Source organism: Mytilus trossulus, chromosome 9 (assembly GCF_036588685.1).
Source record: "Mytilus trossulus isolate FHL-02 chromosome 9, PNRI_Mtr1.1.1.hap1, whole genome shotgun sequence".
NCBI lineage: Eukaryota > Metazoa > Mollusca > Bivalvia > Mytilida > Mytilidae > Mytilus > Mytilus trossulus.
The window spans coordinates 30,572,599-30,591,268 of record NC_086381.1 but is presented as its reverse complement, the minus strand read 5'-3'; the positions used below and the strand labels follow the sequence as shown (position 1 = coordinate 30,591,268).

The following is an 18,670-nucleotide window of genomic DNA, read 5'->3' as shown; positions in this document are numbered from 1 at the left end:
TTTGGAGAATCGACTTCAAATTTGATGTCAAGGGAGATTCTGACATCTATAATACTAAAATTACGAGGTCCAATTTGTCAGCCGTCATCACGTAAAAACGACGAATCAAAGAATTCAACTTTATATATAACTAATAGAGTACAAAGGTGTAGATTGAAAATTACACCACTCAAGGCCCTTTTGTTTTCCACGTAATTAATATTGCCAATAATTAAGAAGTTCCGGGTCGAGTCCGATACCGATACCAATAGTATATTCATCTGTTACCTATTACCTTATCTGTACGTTCCGCATTTGACAGGCGTACCACCAAACGGTGTATTCAGGATATGCTATATTCAGGGGTCATAATCACAGGGTTGACACTACTAAATTGTCAAATTGTTACATATTGTAGTATTTTAATCAGTAAGACTTTATAAGATAACAATACGAATACTAAAAATAAGACGTATAGGTACAGTTTTCAATTTGTTAGGGGGCATGACATAAAACAGCGAATCAAAGAATTCAACTTTATTCATAACTAATATAGGACAATGCTGTTGATTAAAAAAATGCTCCATCCCAGGACCTTTTGTTTTCCAAATAATTAATATTACCAATAATTGATAAGTTCCAGTTAGATGGGTTCAAACAGAAAGATTTGAAAGCAGAGAAAACTGTGATAACTATTTTATAATCGGCATGACTTTATCAGATGACAATACTAATACAAAAATAAGTCTTGCGCATAGTTATATACTTTAATTCAGTCACGGACCCGCGATATCACGGGTGTGTTCTAGTAAAATATAGAGATTATAAGAAACGGATCATTTATAAAATAATATAATTAAAGAGTTATAAAACTTGACCTTACCAACATCGACTCTGCCCAGACTTATGGCCTGACCAATGAAGAAAATGATAATAACTTTTTTTTATTATTGATCATTGTTAATCTTTAAAAATGTATTACTTTACTTTTAAATATTCTGTTTCTTTAAAATTTAAGCATCAGAACGATTTATCTACATATAATAGACTGAGTTTTATCACAAGTCTTCATTCTTGGTATATGTTTGCAATAAATACTTTATCATGATGAACGCCGTATTCCCATGAAATTTTGTTTTGAAAGTAGAAATCTAATCTATAGAAACTTAGGATGATGTGTAAAAAGCACGAAGAATTGTTGGTACATCTGTTAATTCGTGTTAAAATGTTCGTCAAAAACACCGCTCGGGCAAAATGGAAAAAGGAAATTTATCTGGATGACAATATGGATAAAATTAGGCGATGATGTACAATACAAGCAGACTTTGCAACTCATACAAAAATAGTTTGTTTGTATGAAATGTTAAGAAAGTGGTATACTTGGTTATTTTGCCGAATATCTTTCTCTATGTTCCAGTATAAAAAGTCTCTGAAATTCATTCTCTGTACAGAGTAAATCCGACATAGTTCCTATAGTCCAAGTCTACACGGAATAGACAGAAACATCGGAACGAAGCCTGAAAAAGGTTAACGTAGGCTGAGAAATACTTGGGAACTTAATTCGGCAAAAATAAAATGAAAAAGCAGGTCCCGTGACAGTCTGATTCACGGGGGGTCAACTTCCTATTATTGGGTATACGGGGATGTGCCAAAAATATGGGTCATAATTTTGCGTGATTTTATATAAAAATGACCCTCCTTTTTAGTGTCATCCTGTAATAAAATGCATTTACGTTTGATAACTGTATATTGATTTGGGGTATGATCTACACACCAATCCAACAATCCATGCGGATTTATAACGATAAACTATACATATGTGCACCAAACGTTGTCAAATCATATATAAAAACTTATGGGTAGCTGGTATATTTATGAATTATGAGTGATGATGAGTTAGTGCTTATATAAGCATGGGTCATATTTGAAATATTGTATATAAGTATAGGTCATTCTTTTTTAAATATTTATATAACTATAGGTACTGAATTTTAGTGAATGTTATATTAAAATGGGTACGTTTTTTTATGCAAAAATGGCACACCCCTACAAAAAAAATATCGAAGTTATCCCCCCCCCCCAGGTCTGATTAAAGCCATCCCCAAGTTGCCACTTGCGCCTTTAAACGCAAGTTGATAGTCGGGACTGGCTATAGTCACACTGGTTTCGTTACAAATTTTTTCTCTCCAAATTTACAATCAAACGACTGACTAGTTATTATTCGATAGACTGAAATAGCTAGATCTTGAAATCATTTAGATTTTATTTTCGTGTTAATTACGCTTGCATGGGTATTTGGTGGTAGTGTGTTTTTTGTGTGTGATTTGAGGTGGAAATAATGTCCATGTACAAGCTCGGATACAACACATTTGGCTGTGCGGGATGTATTATTTATTGTTAACTGCGTCTTGAACATGCATAAAATATTTGCCACTGGACGTAAAGTTACCATGCAGCAATCAATCCTACAAATTAATATCGCCACTTGAAACTAATAGTTACGTAATAGAGCACGCAGCATCATATTGTTTCACCCGTGTAAATTCGACCGTCAATCCTACACTTGATAGTCTTTTTGCTTCAGGTTAAAATTGTGTATCTGTTTTTTAAAGGTGCGCATATAGTCTGGATTTTCCTATTTTTTTTGGTTCATGACATGTTGCTTGATTAGGCATTTTGATAAATTATAAAGGCCCGCAGAGTACAGACTCCGGGTAACATCTCCTACATTTGGAATTTCAAGCTTGAGCTTTAAGGTTTCGTAGTTTGTTTTACTTATAAAGAATGCATATATGATCTCTACATTGGCTAGTGGTAAAGAGGGAGGGTTGAGATCTCACAAACATGTTTAACCCCGCCGCATTTTTGCGCCTGTCCCAAGTCAGGAGCCTCTGGCCTTTGTTAGTCTTGTATTATTTTATTTTAGTTAATTTCTTGTGTATAATTTGGAAATTAGTATGGCGTTCATTATCACTGTACTAGTATCTGTTTGTTTAGGGGCCAGCTGAAGGGCTCCTCCGGGTGCGGGAATTTCTTGCTACATTGAAGACCTGTTGGTGACCTTCTGCTGTTGCTTTTTTTCTATTGTCAGGTTGTTGTCTCTTTGACATATTCCCCATTTCCATTCTCAATTTTATGATCTCAAGATTTATTTTATATAAATAATTTTCCACAAATGACAGACTGTTGAACTAATAGTGAAATTCTGCATACAGTTTGCAATGTTTGTCCGACTTGCACATTTACACCACTAATGTACAAATGTACGTAGCAAGTCAAGAATATAAGTTTTGAATTTTTCTTTGAGTTTTGTTTTCTATTTATCATGCATGAACTATTTGCCACTGAACGTTAAACAACCATCAAAAACAGAGCAATTATATCACTGTTAACTAAATCAAATTTTTAAAATACTATTTTTCTGCATGGATGAAGCAATGACACCACCATTGTCATAAAGGATGGAGTTAAAAACTCGGTAATTCAAATGAATCACACGTAAAAAAAATCATGTTATTTTCATTCGAAATTTACAAAAAATATGAATTTAAGTGTAAAATTAGACGAGATTAATGTTAAATTCATGTTAGTGAAATTTCTATGTGCAGGACGAAATAAATTATATCAATAGAATCTCATATCACTAGGAAATTTACGGAAACCTGACAGGGGAAACGAAAATTAAATAAACACCCTTCAGATCCCGACACATTTTGTGTTTTCCATTTCTCCTATCTCTGAGGAGAATAACGTTACATTCTGTATTCAATAACGTCACACGTTTTCGGTCAAATTCTAAGGGTATGAATCAATTTTGAAGCCATTTATCTCAAAAACAAGGATGGTGACATATGATTTTCTATACATGTATGAATTCAGTTGGTAATTCTGAATATTATGTTAGTTTTTTGTTGTTCTCCGTATATAAGAACATAGCCATTCATTGGAAAATCTAAAAAGGTTACCCGAAAAACAGGCATTTCCCCTATATACCTAAGTAAATTTGTCGCCCAAATCGACGTTTTCCAATGAAAATACCAAGAAAACAAAAATGGTGACCCCCATTTTTTATTACATATTTCGATGTAACTCGGTGCAAAGAAAGCGTATGCCAAAAAGTTTGGAAATCGGGAGATATGCCATTCGGTATCGTGTTACCTTAAAAAAGACAGGAAGTGAGGTCAATTAATAAATTTGATGATTCATTTGACAAATATTATGAAAAAGTACACTATTAATATTATCCACTTGTGTCAGGGGTATCATCAGTGAGCAGTAGCTCGCAGTTTCACTTGTTTTTTGCTTTTTTATACCCCCCGCTTTAAAAAAGGGGGTTATACTGTCCTTCAGTCCCATGAATATTTTTCGTCGCATCTTTCTCAGGAACTACAATACAAAGATTTCTGAAATTTGGTTTCAGGGTTTATCTAAGTCAGCTATACCGTGTGATGCGTTTTCAGATTGATCAATTGACAACTTCCTGTTTACCGAACACTTGAATGATTTTACACATGATAGCCAAGTTGAAAATTTTCGTCACATTTTTCTCAGGAACTACAATACAAGGATTTCTGAAATTTGGTTTCAGGATTTATATAAGTCAGCTATACTGTGTGATGCGTATTTAGATTCATCACTCGACAACTTCCTGTTTACCGAACACTTGCATATTTTTACACTATTAATATTATCCACTTGCGGCGGGGTATCATCAGTGAGCAGTAGCTCGCAGTTTCACTTGTTCTTTCTTGAAGTTTTACCAGTTTTGCATACCATTATTTTTCATTTGTGCTAAAATTTGTAAAATTGTGAAATGAAAATGAATTGACATTAAGTTACATACATTTCTCTTGTCATTTCAGGATCAAGAAAAAAACATATGTGTAAGTCAGTTGTCACTTGTAGACTTAGCTGGAAGTGAAAGAACTAACAGAACAAAGAACACAGGAGAAAGAATGAAGGAAGCTGGTAAGAGAGAAAGAAAAATTATATCAGTCATGCTCACATTTATTATACATATATTAATAATTTAATACACAAATTATTATTGATTGATTAATTGTTGTTGGGTAACAGCACTCTTGGCTATATCATTGTGGTCAGTTTTATTATGGGAGGAAAATAGATACAATATTATTTCGGGTTAGAACCAAAATTTTCATTGTAGCAACAACAAAATTGCAAGAATATTCGTATTTAGTCTGTGATGTATGTTACTGCAATATGACATCAAAATTATTCCTTTGATAAATGAAACAACACATTGACAGAAAAGTACTTGATATCTTTAAAAGTAACTTCCAAAAAAGATGGATTAAAATTAATAGGAGATATCCATAGATCACAGGTTAAGTTATTTAAATAGGAAAACCTCTTTTACCTTGATTTCTTTGCAACTTTCTTAATTAGAGGACTATATCATGTATATATATATTTTACAGGAAATATTAACCAGTCACTTATGGTGCTAAGGAATTGTATAGAATTGTTACGAGAAAATCAGAAAACTGGCCTGGGCAAAGTAAGTATCAAACATAAGATTTAAAAATTGTGCATTGACTATGATAACATGATAACCATTGGTTTTATAGCAGTTCACTTTAATTATGGTTTACATTTAAAATTCTCAATGAAATAACTTGTACTCAATACACATTTACATTTTTGTTGACTACAATCTATAAGTGATAGCCTTGAGACGAGATGTAGTCAACAAAATTCCTTGGGTTGAAAGACCAAATATACTCGTGTTTATTAGTATTTTCTTAGGCAACATCAATGATTTTAGCTTAAAATATCATGGTGTTCTCAGTTAAGTAGCTTGAGATTAAAAATTAACATACAAAATATGAAAAAAAATATTTAAGGAATGACTGAAGAAATAACATAAAAAATGTGGTGCACAGTGAATAACGCGCTTAGCAGGTTATTTGACAGTGTGCACCACATTTTTTATGTTATTTCGAATAGACAAAAAAATATTACAGTCATTTCCTATAATTTAATTCTAAATTCTATTTTAAACCGTAGAAAGCCATGGAAAAAAATGTTGATGACGTCACGTTCACATGACTAAATTATGTTTATGGGCTGAGAACAAAATAACGTCAGCCAATCAAAAGATGTGCTACATCCAAAATTAAATTATTTAAAGATAGCAATAATATAATATTTTTATATTTCAGCTTGTGCCATACAGAGATTCCAAGTTAACCCACTTATTTAAGAACTATTTTGATGGTGATGGTAAAGTAAGAATGGTTGTTTGTGTCAATCCAAAGGCAATCGAGTATGATGAAACCATTGTGAGTAAAACATATGATACTTTGATAGAAAATAAACTTATATCTGACTATGAGGTATGGGCTTTGCTCATTGTTGAAGGCTGTACGGTGACCTATAGTTGTTAATGTTTGTGTCATTTTGGTCTTTTGTGGATAGTTGTCTTATTGGCGATCATACCACATCTTCTTTTTTATTTTATATACCTGCTCTGTGATCTACATAATTATGAGTTTGGGTTTTGATGCATTTAGCTAAATTTTCCAAATATATTGGTGCATTATGAGTTAAAGTGCCCTTCACCTTGCACATATTCACTAGGTTTTAATTATATGGAAAATGAGATAACTAGCTAGGGAATTTTAATATTTTATGTTGTTGCAGGTACCTGTATTATGTAAAGTTTAAAACATGTTTTGAGAACTATACTACACTTATATTTTCCCCTCAAAAAGCTCAAAAGAGCAATATCACTGGTTTTAGTTCACTTCATCAAATTTAATGGAATACTTTCCGGGTCCCATATCGATATTCATTTCTATAGCTGGCTGCATAATACATTTCTGCATCAGTTTCATCAACTGTTTTGTCCATTATTCTCTACAATTCAAATCTTTTGCTGAATTTTGATGATATATCATATTTCACAACTACCAACATCTAGCCTGTACAACGCAGTTCAGGAATGTTTTGGTTACCTTTATGCATAGTTCATGTGACATTGACTTTTATATAGAATTTTGTATTTAGATCAAGGGCTCAGAAAATAATTTGTTACTGTTTGACATACATTTGACATAGTTATAAAGTAGGACATCCATGTATTATGTACACCTTAACTCGTTGGTGCCAAAATGATCTAAGAAGTGTCCTTGTTAATAAATTGCTATGTAGGATAAATGCTCACGAGGCAGCAACCTAGAAACACAAGACAAACAGACATGTACATGATGTAGAAGTCATTTTGTTCAATGTAGGGTCTAGTATACATGTTATATGTCAAACTTTTTTTATGTCTAGAAAGGGAAAGTATTTGTTTATTTCATTACTTATTTCAGCATGTGATGAAGTTTGCTGAGATGACACAAGAAGTCTTAGTTACCAAATCACAACAGGTTAAGTTTGAAATATTAGAAGCACCAATGATAAAGAAACCTCCTGTCATAGGTAAGTCTTTAATTTATCACACTAAAAAAGGTGCTTACATAATGCAAATTTATTTTGGTTGGTTCCAATTTGAAGGAATAGGGAGTTTCTTTCATTGCTACTTTAATAGAGGTTTTATCATTCATATTTATCAGGACCAATAAAAACAATCATATACATTCTAAATATATAACAAAAAAAGAGTATTGAAATAGGCATTTACATGTTTATAAGATTTTATGGAAAAAATAATAAATTCCTATAAAAAAATAGGGGACAGAGTTAACATAAGTTAGACTTTCATGCCAATCCTATTATTTAGTATTTTCTGTGTTATTAAGTGTGATATCTTTTCACACATTTCACATGATTGTGAAAATATCCCCTTCCAAATTTTCCACATTTACAGTAGATGAATAGTTACACTTTTAAATTATTTTGAAAGAAATGAAAATCTGATCAACAAAAATGACAAAAAATAGTTTTTTGTAATAATGTACATTGACCTGCTTACGTCTTCTTCTTTTTTGTAGAAGATTATATACCTATGATGACTTACAGTCTGGGTCCAACCTTTCCATCTCTAGAGGTAAGAGGTTAAACTCTTTATACTTATCTTAAGGTATCTATGTTAGATTTATTCATGTAAAACAATGTTTTACTGTTTTAATGTGTTTGAAAGATGATGATGTTTAAAGATTTTATAGTGTAATTGGATCTGCATGTGAATTTATTTATTGTTTTTCATTTTATCAAGAATTCAATGTCAGTGAACTTGTTGTATCTGAATATTTGTTTATTGCACGGTTTCCAAAATAACAAATCATCACTTCAAGAAGATTTATGTAGATTTTTCAATTATTGTAAAGCAAGGAGTTTATTTATATGCAATGGGAACATTTATTGTTGATTTGTGACACTCTTGATTAATTTTCAGTTGGAAGTGAGGGTCTCGTAAAAGGCAAGAGATTTTAAAAGTCTTGAGAGTGAAAATAGTTTATATGTTTTCATCATTTGTGGAAAGGTCCTATTCATTCAATGTTAGTCAGAAAAGAAACTGAGAAACTGAAGTCTAACCTTTTTTAGTCATTAAATGAGTTGAAGAAACACATTAAAAACTGTGTCTTTTGTAAGTTAAAAAATGTAAATACTTCAGTTGAACTTTGGGGGGATCTCCTCACTTTGATATTAGATATAGTTCATACTGCCTCCTTTGTACCTTATGTTCAAACCTTGATTAAAATACCAGGATTAGGTGTGTTCTGATGATTTGTTTATCCTCTAGATATCATTGACTTTCTGTGTGCAACATATGTTAAGAAATTGACCAGTAAACAGATTATTCAAAGTGATGATTTATATCTATTTGTTTCAGGTATTACACTGCAGAGATGAGTATACTTTAGATCAACTTTCTGACTTCTTGGATGAGAGAAACAGACTTAAAGAAAATCTAATGATAGATTTTAACAGAAAACGTATGCTTGATTTAACTTTAAAAGTACAAAATGTTCACATTATCCAGTACTTACTGAAAAGCCATCACAGAAAAAGGTGGAAGAACTGCTGTTATAAAAAAAGAAACTTTATTCTGCCTGAAAAATTTTCACCCTTAACTTTTTATGTTACATTTTATAAATGGTTTTCTATTCAGAAAAGTTTGTTTTTTTTACACTTATTTAGATACCATATCACAATAAAGTGGACATATGTAGTTAAATTTGTTTCGTTTCATAGTGTTATAATCATACAGATATTCATTTTTATTTCTTCATATTTTAAGGAGTAAGAATTATAAGGCCATAGTTATGGTAAATATATAAAAAAGGTCTAGGTTTAATGGTTTAATGTAGATTATTACAATTATTGTTTTGCAGAGGATCAGTTCAGAGCTCAGCTTGTTAAAATTGAGAAAGAATATAATGAGATGAAATCTAGAAGTCATGATTCACAATCTGTACTAGAGAAACGTGAATCCTATATACAAAAACTGGAGTCTAGACTTAGGTCATTAGAGAAACGTCAGGATGAGACAAGCAGACAGTTTAAGGAATGTGAAAGAGAAAGGAGAGAATTAGAATCAAAGGTTGGAATTTTCATTCTTCATACAAATATTCTTTGTTGATATTGAATTTTATCTACATTCCAGTTAAGAGAATCTGATTATAGTTTTTATGTTCATTTAAATAAAATGGATAAACCTAGGCAATGCTATTACTAAACTTTAAATAAAAAAAAATTTCAGTCTCTGTTTTGTGCCATCCATTGATTTTATTATCCACCAAATTACACATGCTTATGGCACTTATCAGATATGGAATCATGTATGAACTATTGAATGAAAATACATATGTATGTATAATATTGATACAAATAAACAGGGATAGGGGCAATATGTCGATTAAATACCAAGGGGAGTTGGGGTATGGAAAAAATTTAGAAACATACACCTCTAACAAGAGAATACATTTTACTGTATCTGAATAGTTCCCAAAACAATACTGCAATAATTTGGATGCATGATTGCTTATTTGACTAATAGTTTGACATCTTTTCAGCTTCAAGATAAGAATATGAAGATCAGACAAGAAAAAACAGAGAAGGATCGACTAAGATCTGACTTCAGGAATCGTCTTGAACATAATAACCAACAATGGGAGAAAAATTTGGTATGTTCTTATAAGTAGATGTATTTAATGTTCATAAAGCACAGTAAACACTTGTAAGACAAATGAAATTATGTATGTGGTTCAAGTTACCCAACCGATCCTAGTTTAAATCCCCAAACCCTATCACTTTTTTTTCCATTTCTGAAAAATTACTTTTGAACAATCCCATTTGTGGAAGGTGAATTTCAATCATTTAATTAACACATTTTTGTCATCTAAATTTCCATTAGAAGTATCCACTACAGCTATGAATGCAATACAACTTAGTTAAATCGTAAAATGTCTGTTTATTTTACCATCAGACATATAAAATGGTGAATTTTACAAAGAGATTTGTATAGAACAGGAATCAGATTGACAATCCAAAATGAATTTTAAACAAACATTTTAACAAAATTATCAAGATTTATCAAAACTTCTGTTGTTTTAATAACTTTGTTTGTGCTCTTGATGAATTGGTGCATGTGGCAATAAAAGAAAAAATATGGATCCTGATATACTTTTAATGTTCTCTTTCTTCTTTTAAGTCAATTTTTATTACAAGATATAGCTGAATTTTAACTTATTTTCTTTAATGTAAACAGCAAAAAGAGAGAAATAAAATAGAAAATGAACTTGAAGGACAGATAAATGAGAAACAACATAAATTGAATATGTTGAGACACATTGTGAACACTGAAACAGATAGTGATACCCCTACTGCACGATTCCGTACCCCGGCACCAAAGGCAAGGACATACACAACACCTGGTAAAATCATGTCTGCCAGGTCAGAGACAGATATGTCGTCTGTGGGAAAGAATCCAGTACCAACACCAAGGTCAAGGACACAGACTGCAACAGTAACATCTGCTAGATCCATGCATGGACTCAACAAAGTGGGCACACCTAAAAATGTAAGTCATTAAAGATGTACACATAATCTGAATTTGCTGACTTCATATTATTCACTTGTTCTTTGATTAAGAAAGTGTGATTATCTGACTTTCATTTGGCATATAATAATTATGACAGATGATCTATCTTATTATTCTATTTTTGGTGTCGCATTATCATGACCATTTATATTTGTTGTTTGTGTTCATTCAGCCGTCCATGTCAAATATTTCTCTAACTTAACACTAGCTATCATAAATTACTTTTTAAATATCCTTGACAGATTATTAATCTCAAATATATTTGCCATGATATTGTGATGAAAACAATTTTTTCTTTACAGACTCCACAGTATAATCCTCGCCATAGAAGGTCAAGGTCATCCAATGCTGAGATATGGTTGGATCACAGACCACCAGGATCAGTAGAACTTGGTATGTTATCCAATGTAAAGAAACAAATTGTAACATGTCTCAGATATATTACCAGTAATGGTGTAAAGTTGGTGTGTTATCTGTGGTAAAAGATGATATAACAAACTATATTAGTTTAGAATATACATAATGATTAAGTGTTTGAACTGGAAAATATATTACATCTTTCATTACTAATTAAGGCTTACTGGCATGAAGGAGTACACTAATTTCTCATTAACATTGATGATTGTATTCCCATTGACATGAAACTTCAAAGAAACACACATACAGTTATCCTGTGAATTTCACAAAATGAACATTACAGTTAACTTAATGGTAAAAGGAAGTAATTTCATGTCATTCATGATTAGTTAAAATGATGATTAATATTTATTTTTTTTCAAAACAATTTTTATAGCATCATCACAAAACTATTTTCTAGTTTTTATTAATGAGAAAATTCAAAGGGGTTAGTTACTGAAATGAAGAAACCCAAAGTTGAAAAGTTAAAACAAACAATAAAAGATAAGCATCTCATGTATAATGAATTTAGTAGTTGACATAGGTATACAAACTGTGTTATATTTAGTTTTTAGAGGGCATGACTGTGAGTATTGTTTGTAATTTTGAATGCTGTGCTTGTTTTATAATTATTTAGAATATTTCAAGAGTTGTTTAAAGTTTGTTTGTTTATTCTGTTCTGTTTCAACCCACATATCTTTGTAAGAGTTATCTCCAATTTGTGTAGGTTCCTTTTAAAGTTGTGTAGAAAACTTTTTACAATTTATTGAAAGCTTTATTAAATTTTAAAAGTTTTTGATATATGATCAGAATTTTGCAATAGTATTTCAGTATCTATTTTAATTAATATTTTCTGTAATTTGAAACAGAAAACATTAATTGCTCTATTTTCCCATTGAAATTGTATAGCAATTCCTACCTCACAACCATAGAAAAGGCTTGCAGAAAAAGAACTTGTAATGTCTTGATGACAGAATAATAGTTATACATAATCAGAACAAATTCTGTTAATTCAAAAATTAATGGATGTAATTGTTAATGAAAATTTGTGTTTTTAATTGAAACATGCACAATAACAATAAAAGTGTAAATTTTTTGTGTTCCTTTCAAAGATCGTCATGAAAGTGAGACTTAAAGATTATTTGTTCTGATATACTATTGTTAAAGTTTCAAATTAGCTTACACAGGAGAGACATATTTTTGATTTACTAGAACACACCCGTGATATCGCATGTCCGTGACTGAATTAAAGTATATAACTAGGCGCAAGCCTTATTTTAGTATTCTTACTGATTAAAATACTACAATGGGTAACAATTTGACAATTTAGTAGTATCAACCCTGTGATTATGAACCGTGTATAAAGCATATTAAGTGCCAGTCTTTGTAAGAATCAGGCAATTTAGGTAAAAATTAAAACATGATTAGAAAAAACCCACCGAGCTAATCATGCTATTTAATACTATTACTAACCATCATCCTGAGTTAAAAAGTATTAGTCTTTGTTTGTGTGGGTCTGGTAATAGGAAATAACTTTGTTAGAAAATTGGTTAGAATGATAGCAAATTACAGAGTTACCTCCCCTTTTTCGTTAATTTCTAGTGCATTTCAACCAAATTGTATCTTCTATTACCAGAACAGAAAATGAAAATGAATGTTATTTTTGTGCATTACTACAGATTATGAACTGAAATCAATGTCAAATTGAGTGGGTTTTTTTGGTCATGTTTACACCAATGCCTGATTCTTAGGCAGACTGGCACTTAATCCCAAATACACCGTTTGGTGGTGCGTCTGTCATCAACCCTGTGATTATGACCCGTTTATTATCTATAAAGCATATTAATCCTGAATACACCGTTTGGTGGTGCGCCTATCAGATGCGGAACGTACAGATAAGGTAATCAGTAACAGATGAATATACTATTGGTATCGGTATCGGACTCGAACCCGGAACTTCTTAATTATTGGCAATATAATTATGTGGAAAACAAAAGGGCCTGGAGTGGTGTAATTTTTAATCTACACCTTTGTACTATATAAGTTATACATACAGTTGAATTCTTTGATTCATCGTTTTTACGTGATGACGGCTGACAAATTGGACCTTGTAATTTTAGTATTATAGATAAGGTTAAAAAGCCTTATTAAATACATTATTTCAAAATGCGAGTTTAAATTATTGCAATTATAACCCTGTCGCATTTTTCACAATAACAAAAACATCGCAATAATTTCTGAATTTACAGTAGTTGTATTCCTTTGTGTTAAATATTTCCTGAAATTTACATACTAGAATAATTGAAAGATATTCATGCTATAAATAGATTTTCATTTCGCAGGATATCCTTCTTTTGTAGTCCTTGTAAAAGAAGTCTCCATTTTTGTACATTATATAAAAGTTACTAATCATATATCTCACTTGGAACACAAACAGTACATTATTAGTAATCCAATATCATACTACAGGCAATATCTTCTTAGCTGAATGTATGGTATGTAAAAAGTGATAACACAATATGATGAAGTATCCCAACAATTTGAAAATAAAAAACCCACCCTACAATGAATATGAATTTTGATTAGGAAATTTCTTTCTACAGGCACTGTTTTACAACCAAAACTTAAGAAAAAGAAATCTGTGTCTAAGCTAGAGGTTAAGGATACTAAGGAGGCCACAAAATATATCCTTACTCATCAAGATATAGATTCAGCTGGAGAATTAGAAACAAAACTTATCAAGGTAAATATAGGTTTATTACCAAAACTGACTGTTTATTTTTAAGTGTACATTCACAAATAATGGAATTTTTACAGCGTGGCAAGAATAAAAAGGTTCAACAACAACAAAAATGAGAAAATATCATGGGATTAATGAATAGTTGATTGAATCACTGGTATCTAGAAGTGAATTCTTTACATTCACTACAGTTAGTATTTTGGCCCGTAAGGCCTAGTGAGCTATCGCATCACTTGGCATCTGTCGTCCTGTGTACATCTTCTGGCGTCCGTAAACTTTTACAAATATCTTCTCCTCCGAAACTACTGGGCCAAATTAAACCAAACTTGGCAACAATCATCATTGGGGTATCTACTTGTAAAAAATGTGTCTGATGACCCAGCCAACCAACCAACCAAGATGGCCGCCATGGCTTCAAATAGAACATAAGGGTAAAATGTAGATTTTGGCTTATATCTCTGAAATCAAAGCATTTACAGTTTATTTTATTAACATTTGTAATGAACGTTGATAATATATTGAACAAATATATTTAGGGAAACATGTTACCAACAGCTGGTGGAGGAACTGCCGTGGTATTTAATGATGTAGAGACTCTAAAACAGATATCCCCAGGTAGTAGGAAGAGACGTAGTTCTTGTCCACAGCCTACAGATTATGATGGAGACTGGACAGATGTGGAAGATAGATGTGGAATTGCCATTGAAGGTCATTCTAGAAAGTAAGTGATATATTAATAAATGAAGAAAATCATTGGTATTGAAAAAGTGCTTAGAAAAATACTTTTTTTCCAAATTGCTATGTAAGGCAAAATTTATTTATCACATTGAAGGAGTAATTGATTACTTTTGATTGAATTGTAAACATGAAAATATTTGGACGTGAAACTGCCATGACTGCAGCATGACTTATTTCATATCTTTATTTGTAAAAATTGTAAATCACAAAATGGAGAAAAAAAATCTAGGGGGACAAAAATCCAAATCTCTCTTCTCCCTTTCACATCTTATAGTCAATTATTAAAGAACATGTATGCAAAACTGCCAAAATTGATGTTCATCAAAATCTACCATCCTTTTTCACCAAAATCTTGAAAGAAAAAATAGCTCACTACCTGTGAAGATCCTTTAAAAATAATTATGATTGATTGAAGACAAAAGATATTTTGTGAAACTTTTTATTGAAATTCTTGTTAGCCCTGATATTTCCCTCCACAATAATGATGTCTGACATTTCAGTTAAAGTTAATTGTCATATACCTACATCTTCTTTAGTAATATTGAAAAGTCATTTAATTGAAAGTTATCATAAAATACATGATTTTAAATTGATAAATATTTTTTTATTGCAGGAGAAGTAGAGGAACAGAAAAAGTATCCAGAGTTTAGAAATGTGTTGCATAGACAGAATGTGATCATAACATATCCAAATACAAAGTCTGCAAACGGAAAGATTATGTAGAGGACTGCCTTGACGGTTTAATACTTCAGAAAAAATTAATGTATCCATTCATTTAAAAAAATGATTCATATAAAATCATGTTTTCAATACTGTATTAGAAAATTTAAATGGGGCATTCATAGTTTAAATATTTCATTCAAGTTTTTTATACATTCTGATGAATTGATAATGATGTAGCATCATTAGTGACGATCATAAAACAATTTTGTAAATTTTTTCATAATTCAAAAAATGTAGGTTATTTCAATGAAAAATATCAACCATACTATAGTATAGATCCAAAATATTTGCCTGGTGTAAGGTTTTTTTCCTCATTATCAAGTTGTTCCAAGAAGATTTGAAAATTTGTCAATTGAACATATGTCAGAAACACTACAAATAGGTTACAATATGATTGGTAATCAGCATTTTATTTTTTCCATAATTAGAAAAATCAAATTATTCAGGGTTTCTTATGATTTAATGGGTGCTATTTCTGTATTTGTTTTGCCTTTTATTTTTTTTAATAGTAAATAAATGTGTTTGTATAGTTTTTGTAAGTGTCAATTTTGTAAATAGAATATTATGGTCATAGATATTGTGATATAAGTTATATTTATAACACTTCTCCACATTCGTCTTTTGTGATTATTTACTTTGTTTTAAAAAATATACATTAACGGTAACCAAAGAGAACCAAAATCAGCATAATTATGATTTCTTTTATTGAAAAAAGCCAATAAAAGTCAAAATGTTTTGAACCTTTTCTGGACATAATATTTTTACAGCTTGATTTTAACCGGAAACGTTTATATATCATGTATATTCAACTAGTTTGCTTCTATCATAATTTATCTTTGCAATAATTAGTTATATTCGCTTCTAATTTTATCATTCTATGTGTAGAACACCCATTTTATTTTTATTGAACAAAGATTTCTTTCCTCTCAGATTTTATGTTTTAATTTCACATTTTGTTTCTTTAAAAAAACATAAAACATGATTTTTATATCTTTTGCTTTTGACTCTTCCTGCGAAAATGAAACTAACAAGAAATCTTCCTAATTTAGAACACAACATCCCTACTCATATTCTTTATCTTGTCTCCTATACTATTGTCTTTATGTAAATATGTTTATCATCAGATCTGAACCTCTGTAACGTATATTGTCACATATATATGTAAATATTGGCTGTCAGTATTTTTTCACCTTTATTTTATGTATAAATATATGTAATAAAATGTAAATATAAAATGTTTGTTTTCATTTAATCTATGAAATATCATAAAGATTTTGGTAATTGCAATTTGTTTTAAAAGGACAATCTTCTATATGTAATTTTAAAACAATCATATGAGCTTTTGTTACCTGACACCATTGAATCAGAAACTGCACCACTTGAGGTTTATGCCAGTTTATATTTTATCTACACCTCAATTTCACCGGCTTCCTCTACTCATAAAAACTGACCTTGAAATAGCCCAAAAGTGGTGCTTAAAAGTGACATTAAAACAACAACAATCAATCAATCAATCAATTTCCCTTCATTGCTCAGTGTTAAGTTTTTATATTTATACCCCTGCTTTAATAGGGGGGGGTGGGGTATTCTGTTTTACCTCTGTCTGTCCTTCCGTCAGTCAGTCCGTCCGTCCCATAAACATTTTTCGTCGCATTTTTTCAGGAACCACTATACAAGGATTTCTGAAATTTGGTTTCAGGGTTTTTCTAAGTCAGCTATACCATGTGATGCGTTTTCAGATTGATCACTTGACAACTTCCTGTTTACCGAACACTTTTATGATTTTACACATGATAGCCAAGTTGAAAATTTTCGTCACATTTTTCTCAGGAACTACAATACAAGGATTTCTGAAATTTGGTGTCAGGATTAATATATATTTCGGCTATACCGTGTGATGCGTTTTCAGATTCATCACTCAACAACTTCCTGTTAACGGAACACTTGCATATTTTTTCACTATTAATATTACTCACTTGCGGCAGGGGTATCATCAGTGAGCAGTAGCTCGCAGTTTCACTTGTTTGGTCTATCTTAAAGTATAAGCAATTGATCAACTTTATTCAGTCTGTAGATAATTGTAAGGTGTACATGTCTGTTTGGCAGGTCACATCTGACCTCAACCTCATTCTCATGGTTCATTGGTCAATGTTGAGTTTCCATGGTTAAGTTTCTTCTCTGATATTATAATTAATATGTTGCATAGATTCATAGTAAAGTATACATGTCTGTCTGGAAAGCTAATCTCACCTCAACTGCTAAGTTTCATGGTTAGTTAGTTAAGTTAGTTTCTGGGAAACTGTAAGCAATAGGCCACTGATATTTGGTGTATTGAATGATTTGTAAGGTGTACATGTTATTTTATTCGGTTGATCTGGCTGTGACCTCATTTTCTTTGGTTGTGTTGAGTTTATGTGATACCAGTAGTAAAGCTTTATATTTAGGACTGTCAACATAAGTAAGTAAATTTTACTTCTTTATATGTATAATTCAACAAGGTAAACATGAGCTCTTAACCGACTTGATATTTAAAAAAACAAATAACAAATTTCAAATTATCAGCACATTTGACCGACTACACATACAAATAAAACATGCATAATATAATAGCAAAGCAAGCAAGCTAAAAGAAAGTAAAAGTAAATTATGCTTTATCTGGCACAATGACAAGTTAGGCAAATAAAAAAAATGCAACAGAAATTCATTGGATGAACAATAACATAAAACCAATAATCAGTTTAGCAGGCGAGACATTTCAGTATGTGTGAAATTTAAAGAAGATGTTCATGGTATTTTAATCTATTTGAAATAAAAATTGTTTTTCAAATAGTATAATGAAAAAAGGACAATAACTTTGTTACTTACAATATATATTGAAAAAAATGTATTGATTTTCATTGCTTAATACAATGCAATGTTTGATTCTATATTCATTGAACTTTACCTATTATTCATGTCCTATACTCCAACTTTAAAGGAGAATGGGTATACTGTTTTACCACTGTCTATATGTTTGACTGTTTGTTCGTCTACAAATCAGAGGTTCCTAAAATTTATTATCAGTCTTCATACATATGATT

The 18,670-nt window shown here is 31.0% G+C and overlaps 1 protein-coding gene across 2 annotated transcripts in view; it reads left to right on the top strand.

Moving 5' to 3' along the window:
- The window catches only part of LOC134685539 (kinesin-like protein KIF23), a 28,299-nt gene extending 11,474 nt beyond the window's left edge, over positions 1–16,825 (top strand). Inside the window, exons 11-24 of one of the 2 annotated variants that reach the window (XM_063545305.1) lie at positions 4,842–4,947; positions 5,421–5,500; positions 6,165–6,284; positions 7,320–7,428; positions 7,941–7,996; positions 8,783–8,885; positions 9,285–9,493; positions 9,966–10,076; positions 10,661–10,972; positions 11,296–11,386; positions 11,958–11,975; positions 13,993–14,132; positions 14,666–14,850; positions 15,481–16,825. In XM_063545305.1, coding sequence (XP_063401375.1) covers positions 4,842–4,947; positions 5,421–5,500; positions 6,165–6,284; positions 7,320–7,428; positions 7,941–7,996; positions 8,783–8,885; positions 9,285–9,493; positions 9,966–10,076; positions 10,661–10,972; positions 11,296–11,386; positions 11,958–11,975; positions 13,993–14,132; positions 14,666–14,850; positions 15,481–15,517 — 1,677 coding nt within the window. In that variant the 3' untranslated portion in view covers positions 15,518–16,825. The remainder of the gene's footprint in view (positions 1–4,841; positions 4,948–5,420; positions 5,501–6,164; positions 6,285–7,319; positions 7,429–7,940; positions 7,997–8,782; positions 8,886–9,284; positions 9,494–9,965; positions 10,077–10,660; positions 10,973–11,295; positions 11,387–11,957; positions 11,976–13,992; positions 14,133–14,665; positions 14,851–15,480) is intronic. The other variant, XM_063545306.1, reaches the window with a different exon arrangement.
- Positions 16,826–18,670: the final 1,845 nt, after the last annotated feature.